Below are 12,064 nucleotides of genomic sequence, written 5' to 3'. Positions count from 1 at the left end.
GACCCTGTCAGCGTGCTTTGATTTGCAACAACCACCCGTGCAGAGCACTGAGTGTGTTTAGTTGTGGCATCCCTGGGGATGCTCAAGGCCAGGCTGGATGGGGCTCTGAGCAACCTGGGCTAGTGGAAGGTGTCCCTGCCCGTGAGGACGATGATCTTTAAGGTCCCTTCCAACCCAAACCATTCCATGATTTGTGCAGGTGAGAGAGCTGAGCTTCGTGTGAACGCTGCCGTCTCATCTCCTCTCCAGCTGCAGTTTGCAGTCAGCTGGGTACCCAAGGAAAAACAGAGGGCACATGGGAGAGCCCCGGAGTGGGCAGGAACAGACCCTGCCCATCCTCCCGGCGGGCACGAGGGACCGGGGGGTGCGGGAACGGGGCTGCGGGCGATGGATCCGCGTGTGCGGGGATGGGGCTGTGTCCGATGGACCCGCCTGTGCGGGGATGGGGATGGGGCTGTGCCCGATGGCTCCGCGTGTGCGGGGATGGGGCTCTGCCCGATGGACCCGCGTGTGCGGGGATGGGGATGGGGCTCTGCCCGATGGACCCGCGTGTGCGGGGATGGGGCTGTGCCAGATGGACCCGCCTGTGCGGGGATGGGGATGGGGCTGTGCCCGATGGACCCGCGTGTCCGGGGATGAGGCTGTGCCAGATGGACCCGCGTGTGCGGGGATGGGGCTGGGGCTGTGCCCGGTGGACCCGCGTGTGCGGGGATGGGGATGGGGCTGTGCCCGGTGGACCCGCGTGTGCGGGGATGGGGATGGGGCTCTGCCCGATGGACCCGCGTGTGCGGGGATGGGGCTGTGCCAGATGGACCCGCCTGTGCGGGGATGGGGATGGGGCTGTGCCCGGTGGACCCGCGTGTCCGGGGCGGGCGCTCGGACGCTGCTCCCGCGCCGCTCCCCCGCCCGGCCCGGCGCTGTTCCTTTAACGACGGGGCGGGCGCTGCTCGGCGGGGCCGTCCCGGGTCCAGGGGGGGAAGTGACGGGCGGGGGGCGAGGGCAGAGCCCGCGGAGGGAGCGCTGGATGAAAAGGGCGAGCGGGCGGCGCTCCGAGGCACCCCCGCGGGGCCGGGGGCGCGGCGGGGCCGCCTCTCCCCGCCGCCGTCCGCGCTCCGCCCGCGCCCCCCGCCCCGCGCCCGCTCCGCGCTGAGCCCCTGGGCGCGGGGGATGCGCGGCCCGCGGCTGCCCGCGCTGCCCGCGCTGCTGTGGCTGGCGCTGGCCCCGCTGCCCGGCCCCGCGGCGCGGGCAGAGCTGCGGGTGCGGGTGCGGCTGCCCGGCGGGCAGGTGACCGAGGAGAGCCTGCAGGCCGACAGCGGCGCCGACTGCGTGAGCCTGGAGCTGCGGGCGGCCGACGGCGCGCTCGTCACGCTCACGGCTGATTTCAGACAGGTACGGGGCGCGGGCGCATCCCCGGGGATGTCGCGGCTCAGGGATGCGCTGGCGCCGGTGCCCTCCGCTCCCGCGGGCATTCCCGGCCGAGCCGAGGAGATCCAGGGCGGAGGGGTGGGATGGCACCGCGCGGGGCACGGCTCTGCCAGTGCTTCTTGTAGGATCAGCGATCCTTCCCGTCCTCCCTCCAGACCGGGATGGACTCGGAGCCTGGGGGTCCAGGAACGCGTTTCAGGGGCATGGAAGGGCCTTTTCGGGGTCTTTAGGGGAAAGTCCGTCCTCACACACGGCTCGGGGCTTTGTTTGAGGTCTCTGCAGAGCACACGAACGGCTCCGAGCCAGTGAGTGGGGCTCGCTGTCCCCCCCCCGTAACTCGGGGCTCGCTGTCCCCTCCCGTGACCTGCGCTGCCTCCGGGCTGGAAATAGCTGGTGAAAGATCCAAGTGGGATGGGATGGGATGGGATGGGATGGGATGGGATGGGATGGGATGGGATGGGATGGGATGGGATGGGATGGGTGGCAGTTTCCCTGCTCGTAGCTGACTGGCAACTCTGTTTCTCGTTGCTGAGTTGTGACCAGCAGTTTCTCATCCTGCATAGTTTTGCATGGCAGGCTCAGCACAGCTGGGCACGGGGCAGGGCAGGGCAAGGGCAAAGGCAGGGCAGGAGTGGCTGCACTGGGTCGATCGCGGGTTCCTGACTCCGGGACTGGGTGTCCATGCTCTGCCCTGTCTCCAGGATGTCTCTAGAGCTCCACGATGCCGTGGGGCACAGTTAGTTCCTTAGGTGGCTCCCGCTGTGTTTGGGAGCTCGTGTGTGTGTGCGGTGTGGGAAGTGTTTGACTGACAGGTGTCTGTGGGCTGATAACAGCCCTCGGGCTGCACAGGGAACCTCTCCCCAGCCCAGAGGGCTGGAGTGTCTCCTGCAGGGAGGGGATGCTTGCTGGGCTGAGCCCAAAGCCCCATTCTCAGCAGGAGAAGGTGGCTCCTTGGCGAGCCTGGCTGGATGCAGAGACTTCTGTTGCTCAGAGAAGGGCCATGTGGGTGGCACGGCTGTGTGGGGGCCATGGCTGTGGTATCCTGGGCCAGCCCCCCATTGAGGCTGTTTGCTCAGGTGGACTTTGGTTTTGCATCAGGAGGAAGCTCAGACCCAGGAGACAGGAAGGTGTCATGTCCCAGCCTGCTGTGAACCTTGGAGCCTTTTGCCAGGCATTGTTCTGGTGTCTCTTCCCCTTTCAGCTGCACTCCTTGCAAGCTCCTCGGATCTCCTCATCCATCTGGGGATGGGTCAGGCTGCAGGGGCTGCAGGGGCAAGCCCACCTCTCTGAGATGCCAGCAGAAGCTGTGGAGATTTGGGAGGCAATGGCATTCTCCAAGTACTCACACATGTGCAGGGAAGCCGTCCCATGACTCCTATTGAAAAAACAGTATTGAAACATTGCAAGAAGACACAGCACAGCAGGGAAGTTGAGGGAGGGCTCTTAGGACTGCAGATTGCAAACTTGCACATGGAAGTGTATTCCCAGGCAATGGAAATCCACATTCCTTACAGATCCTATAGGTGGGCCCTGGGAACTTGGGATGTGACCTGGGGACTGCTGGTATCCTGAGGTGTTAATTTTTTTCAGCAGTTTTCAGTTGCTTCAGCTCTTCTGGCGAGCTCAGACCTCACTCACAAGCCCAGCAGAGTGTGTTCTCTGGCTCTCATCCTTATCATAATTGAGTTGCTTCTGGGTTCAGGTTCTCTGAAGGTATCTTGAGTGCAGTCTGTTCAATCCTTGGCTCCCTGCATCCCTCAGCTCCTGCTGGAAATGCACAGATGGTCCCTGGAAGGCTTTGCAGTCCCTGGGTTTGCAGAAGCACATTCCTCCTCCTCAGTTTTAGAGCAGTTGGGCACTGGCTGTCTCTGCTTCGTGGCTTTGCTGGAAAATAGCTGGAAAAAGCCAGGAATCATAGAGGACTGGGGAGTGAGTAATGGTGTGAGGAGGCAGCAGCTCCCCCCGACCCGACCCAGGCAGTTCCCTGTGCAGATCTGGTGCTCATCTTTCCAAAATTACCCAACTTCTCCTCTGCAGGGAAGGTCGTGGCTGCTCTGAGTGTTCAGTGAAGGCTCTGAGTGTGCAGGGAGGCAGCTGGGGTGGCTGCCCCGCTGCCCCAGGCAGTTGTGTGGCTGTGCTGTGGCCACAGTGCTGGGGTTTTTCCACAGATGCTTTTTCCACTGCTCTGGCTCACACTGCAGGGGGTTAGGCCAAAAGGCAGGGGTTGATTTGCTTCCCCTCTGCTGGCAGTTTGTGGTTTCTAGACCAGGGGCTGGAGAAGAAAGGAACTAAATGAGATCACTGTTCATTGCTTTCCTCTGACACTGGTGGGACTTGAGCAGTGCCTGAGGCTTCCACAGAGCTGGGATTTGCATTTCTCTTCCAGCCCTGCCTCCCCTCCAGAGCTGAGCCTGGAGGAGTTGTGTTCTCAGGGTTTTTCTCTTTAGTGCAGCACATACTGGTCAGGGAGAGTCCAGACTGAGTCGTGGTGTTTTCTGGGCAGTGCAATAGTGACCATTTATTTTCTTGCAGTTTGAAAGAATAGGATGAAAACACTTTTTTTCCTGTATAGTAGGGAAAAAAATGGTAATAAAACAATATTGCAAAGAAGAGTGAAGGGGGACAGCAACCCTAAATGTTATATCTAATTTGAAGAGCATGATCTTAGCAGTTATTAAAAATGGCCTGAGAACAAAGTGGGTGGTTTTATTTCAAGGTCAGCACAAAGATGCAGAAAGTTTCTTTTCCCTTTAGATTGCTGGAAAAGTTGAGTTGGAAACACAAGGGGGAAAGTCTGAGCAATGGTATTTTAACCCTTACACTACCAGTCCACCCCGTGTCCTTGTTGATAAGACTGATGCTGTGTGATGTTGTGGTGTGGTCTTTTTGGAATTTCCTTATGGTGAGGGGCCATTGTGTTTGCTGACAAATGACCTGATGGTACAGGAAAGCATCTGTCCAAAATTTGTGATTTGGAGAGCAGACTGTTCTCTGGAGAGGGGACTGAGCTGCAGGACAGGAGGGGACAGAGCAGCAGGACAGGAGGGAGCAGAGCTGCAGGGCAGGAGGGGGTAGAGCAGCAGGACAGGAGGGGGCAGAGCTGCAGGGCAGGAGGGGGCAGAGCTGCAGGGCAGGAGGGGGCAGAGCTGCAGGACAGGAGGGGGCAGAGCATCAGGACAGGAGGGGGCAGAGCAGCAGGACAGGAGGGGGCAGAGCATCAGGACAGGAGGGGGCAGAGCATCAGGACAGGAGGGGGCAGAGCATCAGGACAGCAGGGGACAGAGCTGCAGGGCAGGAGGGGACAGAGCTGCAGGGCAGGAGGGGACAGAGCAGCAGGACAGGAGGGTCCTTCAGTACCCTCAGGAGGGGTGGGGTGGGCTCCTGAAACACACTGCTGGTTGTTACTCTGAATTGTACAATCTTAGTGCTGTGAAAATGTGTTTTTTTATCCCCCTCTCCCAGCACATCTTTGAATCACCATCATAGATACCTGAATATGAGGCAACACACCAGAGTGAGTCATTCTGGTAAGAGAGGGGTTAAGAGACATAATCCCCACCCACTGAGGGCAGCTGAGCCAGCTGGACCCCCAGTGTGGGGGCAGGAACACGCTGTGTGTGCTGTGCAGGCACATGGAGTTCTGGCCAGCTGGGCTGTGCCCGGGGGCAGTGCAGGCAGGGCCCTGAGCCCAGCAGGGGCTGCTGCCAGGACACAGAACGGGGCCCAGGAGGGCTGGTGCCACCCTTTGCCCCCAGCAGCACATCCCCTCTGCCCCTGCCCCTGCTTTGAGCACCCACGGCACAGCAGAGACAAAAGTGGGTCCCACAGCAGCACTGATGTCCTTGGGGCAGAACATTGTGGCAGGAAAGCTGAATGGGTTGCAGGGAGGAAGGCACTGAAGTAATTAATTTCCCTGGGAACTGGTTTGCTCCACTCAACATGGAGTGGAGACACTGGGCTGGGATCTGGACCACACAGGCTTGGAAGTCCCTGCTGGAGAAACCCTACACGTGGATTGGATTGTTCTCACCCCCCAGATGACAGTCCCTGGAGGAGCTGGCTGAGGACAGCATGGGGAGGGAAGAAGCTGGATGGTTTCCCTGCTCCTCCTTTCAGGCCAGTCTTTGCTGGAAGTCCCTTTGGTAGGGACAGGCAAGCCCAGGCTGGTGGGAGGTCGGAGCACTGATTCCCTTTCTTTAGGAATGAGGAGCTGCCGTGAGAGCCCAGGCTGTGGTGGCCTCCAGTGCCACAGAACTGGCTGTTCCCTGTTGCACCAAGTGTTTGTCACTCAAATCTGAACAGGAGCTGAACTGTCCCTGCCCCAGGAGTGCAGGTCAGGGCCAGAATTCCTGACGCCCCCGCGATGAGTTCACCTGGAGAGTCCCCACAACGCTCTGCTGGGACTTGTTCCCTACTGGGAAATTGTGCAGAAACCCAGAGTTAAAGGTGCTGGTTGTTGCCTTGGCTGGGTACCCACCTTGGCACTGATTCCCTCTGCTCCTGCTGTTGGGAAAGAGGTGAGGTGGCTGGGGAGGGAAAGGTGCTCTCCAGGCAGAGAAACTTTGGTGGCTCTTTCCATGTGAGAAGCATCAGGTATTTTTTAAGTGACATGGTTTGGTTGTTGTTCCACCTGAGGTTGGAGAGCCAGGGCAGGGAGAGCTGGAAAGTTGAGGAAAGCCAAGCAGGGCTTTGGGACAGACTGGGGAGAAGAAGAGACTGACATCTTGCTCAGGAGAGGGTGGTCACTGCAGGGCACACGTCTCCCAGAAAATGGGCATCCACAGCAAGGATCACTTTGGGTTTGCTTGGAGCCAGGTGGAGGTGGGATTTCTGTTTTCAGAACAACTCGTGCCATAGGAGGCAGATCCTTGAACAAAACAGCTTTATTAAAGCTGTTCCTTGGCTCACTGGCTACTCCAGTGCTGGCAACACAGGCCATTCCTGTCTTTCCAAGTGCATCTCCCTTGGTGTCAGCAAAAGTGCTGGAAATCCCTGACACCTGGAGTTCAGGCAGAGAGAGCTGTGAACCTCTCCTGTGTATCAGCCATGAGGAGAAAGGACTTGGCTGTCTGAAGGCTAATTCTTAAATAGACAGATCAGGAGGATTAATCAGTTGCTCAGCACGTTCTCATTTTACAGAAATTGCCTCCAACCTGGGAAGTGCTGCACTGTTTCTAATCTCCTGCCTGTAGAGGTTTTCAGCCTGAATGCAAAACATGGCTAGCCCTGTTTGCTTTTTCCAGACTGAATGCTGATTGTTCAAAGTGAATTAAAATTAAATCCACAGCTGAGAATATGCCCGAGTCAGCTCCTGGTTTCAGTCCACTCATCCGTGGGCCGTGCACAGTGTGGGAGCTCCCAGCTGGAAGCTGGAAAGCAGCTGCACTAAATGGAGATGGGGTGTGGGTTGTTCCAGTAGTGCCAGGGTCTCAGTGGGAAATCTCCCCATTAAATCTGTCCAAAAAACCTGATTCTATAGCAATTTCATCAGCATTTCTGGCATCTCTTTCGTCCCAAACCTCCTTCATGTCCTGCTCTTTGTTGCTCAGTCAACAAATGCACCAGCAAAATGCTTTCTCCTGTCCTGGGGATGGAAACTTTGTGCTTCCAGCTGTCCAGATGTGTCCTGAATTGCATTCCCTCTTCTCTTCTGGACATGGAAGAGAAGGCAGGGAATAAACAGAGGGCTGTGTGAGATGATCTGCAGGAAAGCTCAGCGTGGACACTGCTTAGAGCTTGTAGAAAAGAGAACAGCTCCCTTCTCCTCGGGGCAGAGGGAGGGTTGGGAGAAGCCAAACTAAGGAGCCATCCAACAGGAAGCACTCAGGAGGAGAGGGAGGATCTGAGCAGCTTGACATGGCTCCTGCTTGCTGCTCTCCTGCCACCAGTGTCTGTCCAGCTCTCCATGGAGGACGTTGTGGAGAGCGATGGCAGGAATTGCTGCCACTGCTCCAGTCCTGCCCAGCCCCTGGGGGAGGATGGGCTGACACCAAGGCTGGAGATGGCACATTCCCACAGGGGTATAAATGCCCCTGGAGCCAGAGCCTGATGAACTGATTTATGCCAGAAGAGGATATAGGGAGGGTTTGCTGCTGAACTTCAAGGCATTCTGTGACTACACCAAGGTGACTATGAGTGGTTTCCAGGCTGGTTTTGGAGATGGATTCCAACCCATGTCACAAGCTCTGTAGAAAAAATGCCAAAATTACTGACCCAGGCAGAAAAGGAAGTTGCTGCAGCCGATCATAACGAGTTCTTCTGGCTTTAACAATCTGATTTTCAGTTCTGTTCCACATGCTATTGGGTTCAGAAATGAGTAATTTTTTCTCCAGGATATCAGTTGTTCAGAAGCAAGTGAGGGAAGGCAGCAGAGGAAATGTGGGACTGCTTAGTCAGTAAGGCATGAAAATAATGGCTGTGTGATACTTGTTGAACAAAACCAAGCCAGGCTCCTTGGAGTCTTGCCTCCCTTCTTGGTGAAGGACAGAAACCCCCAGCTGTGGTTTGAGGATGTGGGCTGTGAGCTGGCAGCAATTTGTCCTTGCCACAGTGGGATTGTGAAAGCCCTGAATTCTTTACATACACCAGTGATTCTGCTTCAGGCTTTTGGGTGGGATTGAACCCGGGTCTGCACCCTGTGCTCAGGAAGCACAAATATGAGACTGTGACTTTGTTTTTTTGGCTGGAGCCTTTCTGGAGGTGGAACTTCTTGGTCCACCCCACTGATGGCAGATAGTTTGGACTCTCACTCTTGTTATTTATCTCTTTGTCAGGAGGTGAAGATCTTCCGTGCCTTAATCCTGGGGGAGCTGGAGAGGGGCCAGAGCCAGTTCCAGGCCCTGTGCTTTGTGACGCGGCTCCACCGCAACGAGATCATCCCCAGCGAGTCCATGGCCAAGCTGCGCCAGGTACGAGGCTCCAGCCAGGGGGTCCTGGAGCTGGGTGCCCTTCCCAGGCAGCTCCCTGACTGTTCAGCTCTCAGAGCCACCTCTGACCACCCCTCCTGCCTGAGGGACTTGGTATGACACGGGTTCATCAGTGGTATTGAGCCTGTTCTGATACAGAAGGAGGAGGCGTGATTTGGTTCAGCCTGTGCCAGGGGAAGGGGGGTGGCCATGAAAATCCCTGCCCCAGTGAAGCCAGTGCTGATCTGGGACCATTTATCAGGACAAAACCCTGAGAAACCATCACAGGCCAATGTGGTCAACATGGTGCTTTCAGCATCAAGCAGCTTTCAAAGTGCCTTCCACCCAAGCAGGGTGTGGGTGCATTTACAGGGGAACATCCCCTCTCTCATCTCGTGCTGGAGTGAAATCCCAGCATATGTGGAGCTGTGGGTCATTGCATGCAGGGCTGAGGTGTTGGTTGTCTCCTGCTCTGCAGAAGAACCCCAGGACAGTGCGCCAGGCCGAGGAGGTTCGGGGGCTGGAGCACCTCAGCATGGACGTGGCTGTGAACTTCAGCAAGGGGGCCCAGCTGAGCTCCCACCTGCACAACGTCTGTGCAGAGGCCAAGGAGGCCATTTACACCCGAGAAGAAGATGTCAAATTTTGGCTGGAGAAAGGTGAGTTGCCTTCAGTTGTGTTGGAACTGCTCCTGTCAGCATGTTGGCACAGGGTGACATCTCTCCTGCCAGGTTTCTGGTGAGCAGCACAGATTGTTTGGGCTTCCTCTTTGCTGTCTTTAAGGCACGTGTGTCACAGTGCACTGGCCTGTTCCTTAGTAGATCTGACTTCTGCTGGTGCTCTCCTGGTGACCCTAATTAGGTATTTTCAAAGTAACCTTTCACCTTGTCCCTTACCCAGAAGGAATTTCACAGAATATGCTGGGTTGGAAGGGACCCACAGTCCAACCCTCAGCCCTGCACAGGACCAAGCCAAGAGTCACACCCTGTGCCCCAGAGGCTTCTGAAGCTCTGGCAGCCTCGGGGCTGTGCCCACTGCCCTGGGGAGCCTGTTCAGTGCCCACCACCCTCTGGGGGAAGAACCTTTCCTTGAGATCCAACCTAACCCTGCCTTGACACAACTTGAGGCCATTCCCTGAACGGTGTCCCAGCCCCCCTGAGCAGTGTCCCTGCCCCCTGAGTGCTGTCCCTGCCCTCCTGAATGTCCTGAGCGCTGTCCCTTCCCTCCTGAGCGGTTCTGAGCGCTGTCCCTGTCCCCGCTGCGCGCTGTCCCTGTCCCCGCTGCGCGCTGTCCCTGCCCCGCTGCGCGCTGTCCTTGCCCCCCTGAGCGCTGTCCCTGTCCCCCCTGCGCGCTGTCCCTGCCCCCCTGCGCGCTGTCCCTGCCCCCCTGCGCGCTGTCCCTGTCCCCCTGCGCGCTGTCCCTGTCCCCCCTGAGCGCTGTCCCTGCCCCGCTGCGCGCTGTCCCTGTCCCCCCTGAGCGCTGTCCCTGCCCCCCCCTGAGCGCTGTCCCTGCCCCCCTGCGCGCTGTCCCTGCCCCCCTGCGCGCTGTCCCTGTCCCCCTGCGCGCTGTCCCTGTCCCCCTGCGCGCTGTCCCTGCCCCGCTGCGCGCTGTCCCTGTCCCCGCTGCGCGCTGTCCCTGTCCCCGCTGCGCGCTGTCCCTGCCCCGCTGCGCGCTGTCCCTGCCCCCCTGAGCGCTGTCCCTGTCCCCCCTGAGCGCTGTCCCTGTCCCCCCTGAGCGCTGTCCCTGTCCCCCCTGAGCGCTGTCCCTGCCCCCCTGAGCGCTGTCCCTGCCCCGCTGCGCGCTGTCCCTGTCCCCCCTGAGCGCTGTCCCTGCCCCCCTGAGCGCTGTCCCTGCCCTCCTGAATGTCCTGAGCAGTGTCCCTGCCCCCCTGCGCGCTGTCCCTGCCCCCCTGAGCGCTGTCCCTCTCTCCGCAGGTGTGGACGGCTCCATGTTCGAGGTGCTGCCGCAGCCGGTGGCGGTGCCGGAGCTGCCGCGGTGCCGCCGGTGCCCGGGCCGGTGGCGGCCGTGCGTGTGCAGTTACTCGCTGAGCCTCGAGTGGTACCCCTGCATGCTCAAGTACTGCAAGAGCCGCGACGCCGCGGGCAGGGTCTCCTCCTACAAGTGTGGCATCCGCAGCTGCCAGAAGGGCTACACCTTCGACTACTACGTGCCACAGAAGCAGCTCTGCCTCTGGGATGAGGAGACTTAGTGCTTTCCAAGACTTTTCCGAGGGGCAGCTCGTCTCCTGCCACCTGTTTGTGATGCCAACCTGGAGCTGCTGCTCCAAAGAAGGAATGCTGTTCACGGTGGTGCCTTGTCCCAGGAGAGCTCTGTGTGTGCCTTCCCCTCTGGCCTGCTGTGACTCCCTCCCCACCTGCCGCTGCCTCATCTGTGCCAAGCAGGCTCAGCTTGCTGGGTGGTGATGCTCTCCCACCAGCTGCTGGGAAATCCAAGCCCCTGGAAGCAGGAGACACAGGGTTTGGGGTGAAGCACTGGGAAAAGGGGTGTGTTGCCCTGCTCTGGATGAAAAGGGCAGCTCTGATCACTTCCATCAAGCAGGGTGGTCAGGGCAGAGAGAGAAATGGTGTTGCTGACCTGGGCTGTCCGACATCTCTGCCGCTGAAGAACCCCCTTCGCTGACTTCACCACCTCCTGGTGACACAACAGGGTTCCCCTGTGGGAAAAGAGCTGATTCTTGGGACCACATCCCTGAACAAGGAAGGTACAAAGCCCACCCAAAGCAAGAGCCTGCCTGTAGCTTTTCCTAGTGCCTGACTGGCTGTGTATCCTTCCTGTGGCCAGAAGATATAATGGGGGGATATATCCCAGCAGTGACTTGTGCCCCTAAAGGGCTGATAATTAGAGCTTTAATTAACTCCTGTTTAGACTAGTGAAGGTCCAACTTTTGTGCTGGTCTTGTGACTCTTCCACTAAGAAAGAAACATCAAAGACTTGTGACTACCATCCTAACACTGTGCTTGCAAGGGGAGAGGATGATCCCAGGTGGGTTCACGCTGTTTTGAAGAAGACAACATTCTACAGCTCTGTCCAGTTTTATGTCCTACTCTGCCAGCTGTTCACAAGAAGCTCTTAAATAATTGTACTGCTTTGCTGTGCCTTGATTTCCCCCGTATGTTAAACAGGGATGACACTGAAGCTGACCTTGGCCCTGCCATGTACCTGGAGGGATCAGACAAAAGCACTGTTAGCAGTGCTGCCTGGTCCTGTGTCCTCTTCCACTCAAGCAGGGAGTGGAGAGAAGCTCCTGGGGTCTATGGGAGCCCCTGTGCCTCCTGGTGAAAAGCCTTCACAATGTGCCTTTTTGCCCAAAATACAGGAATTTTTGACAGAAAAAAAATAATTTGGTCAATTATTTTTGTATCGATCACGTAAGGGGGGAGAAGGGAAAGGTATTTTAATATTGGAACATGAAGTAAAACACACTTGAAATGACTTTTTAAACAAATTATTTATCATTTGTAAGGTAAAATAAACATTTTTTTAAAGCATCCTTGGTGTAAAAGTCTCTCTGGGCATGATACTCTTTTTGTGATCAGTTGCTTGAGTTCTTGATGAAGAGTTGTTCCCTTCTGGGTAAGTGTCAAACCTTTATCTGGTGCTGACCCATGGACTGGGGGAGAACATCCTGCTGTCAGCATGACCAGGAATTTTTGACACTTCCCAACGTGATCCTTCATCTCAAACATTCCACCCTTCAGCCCTTCCACAGGGAG

General features: G+C 57.5%; 1 protein-coding gene across 1 annotated transcript; it reads left to right on the top strand.

The window, feature by feature from the left end:
• The first annotated feature begins 993 nt into the window (after positions 1–993).
• OAF (out at first homolog) lies at positions 994–11,839 on the top strand. Its single transcript, XM_071576324.1, has 4 exons — positions 994–1,389; positions 8,199–8,333; positions 8,809–8,989; positions 10,265–11,839. Exons 1-4 carry the CDS (start codon positions 1,168–1,170, stop codon positions 10,537–10,539), a joined length of 813 nt encoding a protein of 270 aa, XP_071432425.1. The 5' UTR covers positions 994–1,167; the 3' UTR covers positions 10,540–11,839.
• The last annotated feature ends 225 nt before the right edge of the window (positions 11,840–12,064 follow it).

Source organism: Pithys albifrons, chromosome 23 (assembly GCF_047495875.1).
Source record: "Pithys albifrons albifrons isolate INPA30051 chromosome 23, PitAlb_v1, whole genome shotgun sequence".
Taxonomy (NCBI): Eukaryota; Metazoa; Chordata; class Aves; order Passeriformes; family Thamnophilidae; genus Pithys; species Pithys albifrons.
This window is presented reverse-complemented; position numbering and strand designations above follow the sequence as displayed.

Bases quoted from the DNA above. Each gene is read 5' to 3' on its own strand.
- OAF (XM_071576324.1), top strand. From the start codon at position 1,168: ATGCGCGGCCCGCGGCTGCCCGCGCTGCCCGCGCTGCTGTGGCTGGCG. The intron at 1,390-8,198 runs GTACGGGGCGCG...TCTCTTTGTCAG, and splicing joins TCACGGCTGATTTCAGACAG to GAGGTGAAGATCTTCCGTGC. The intron at 8,334-8,808 runs GTACGAGGCTCC...CCTGCTCTGCAG, and splicing joins CCATGGCCAAGCTGCGCCAG to AAGAACCCCAGGACAGTGCG.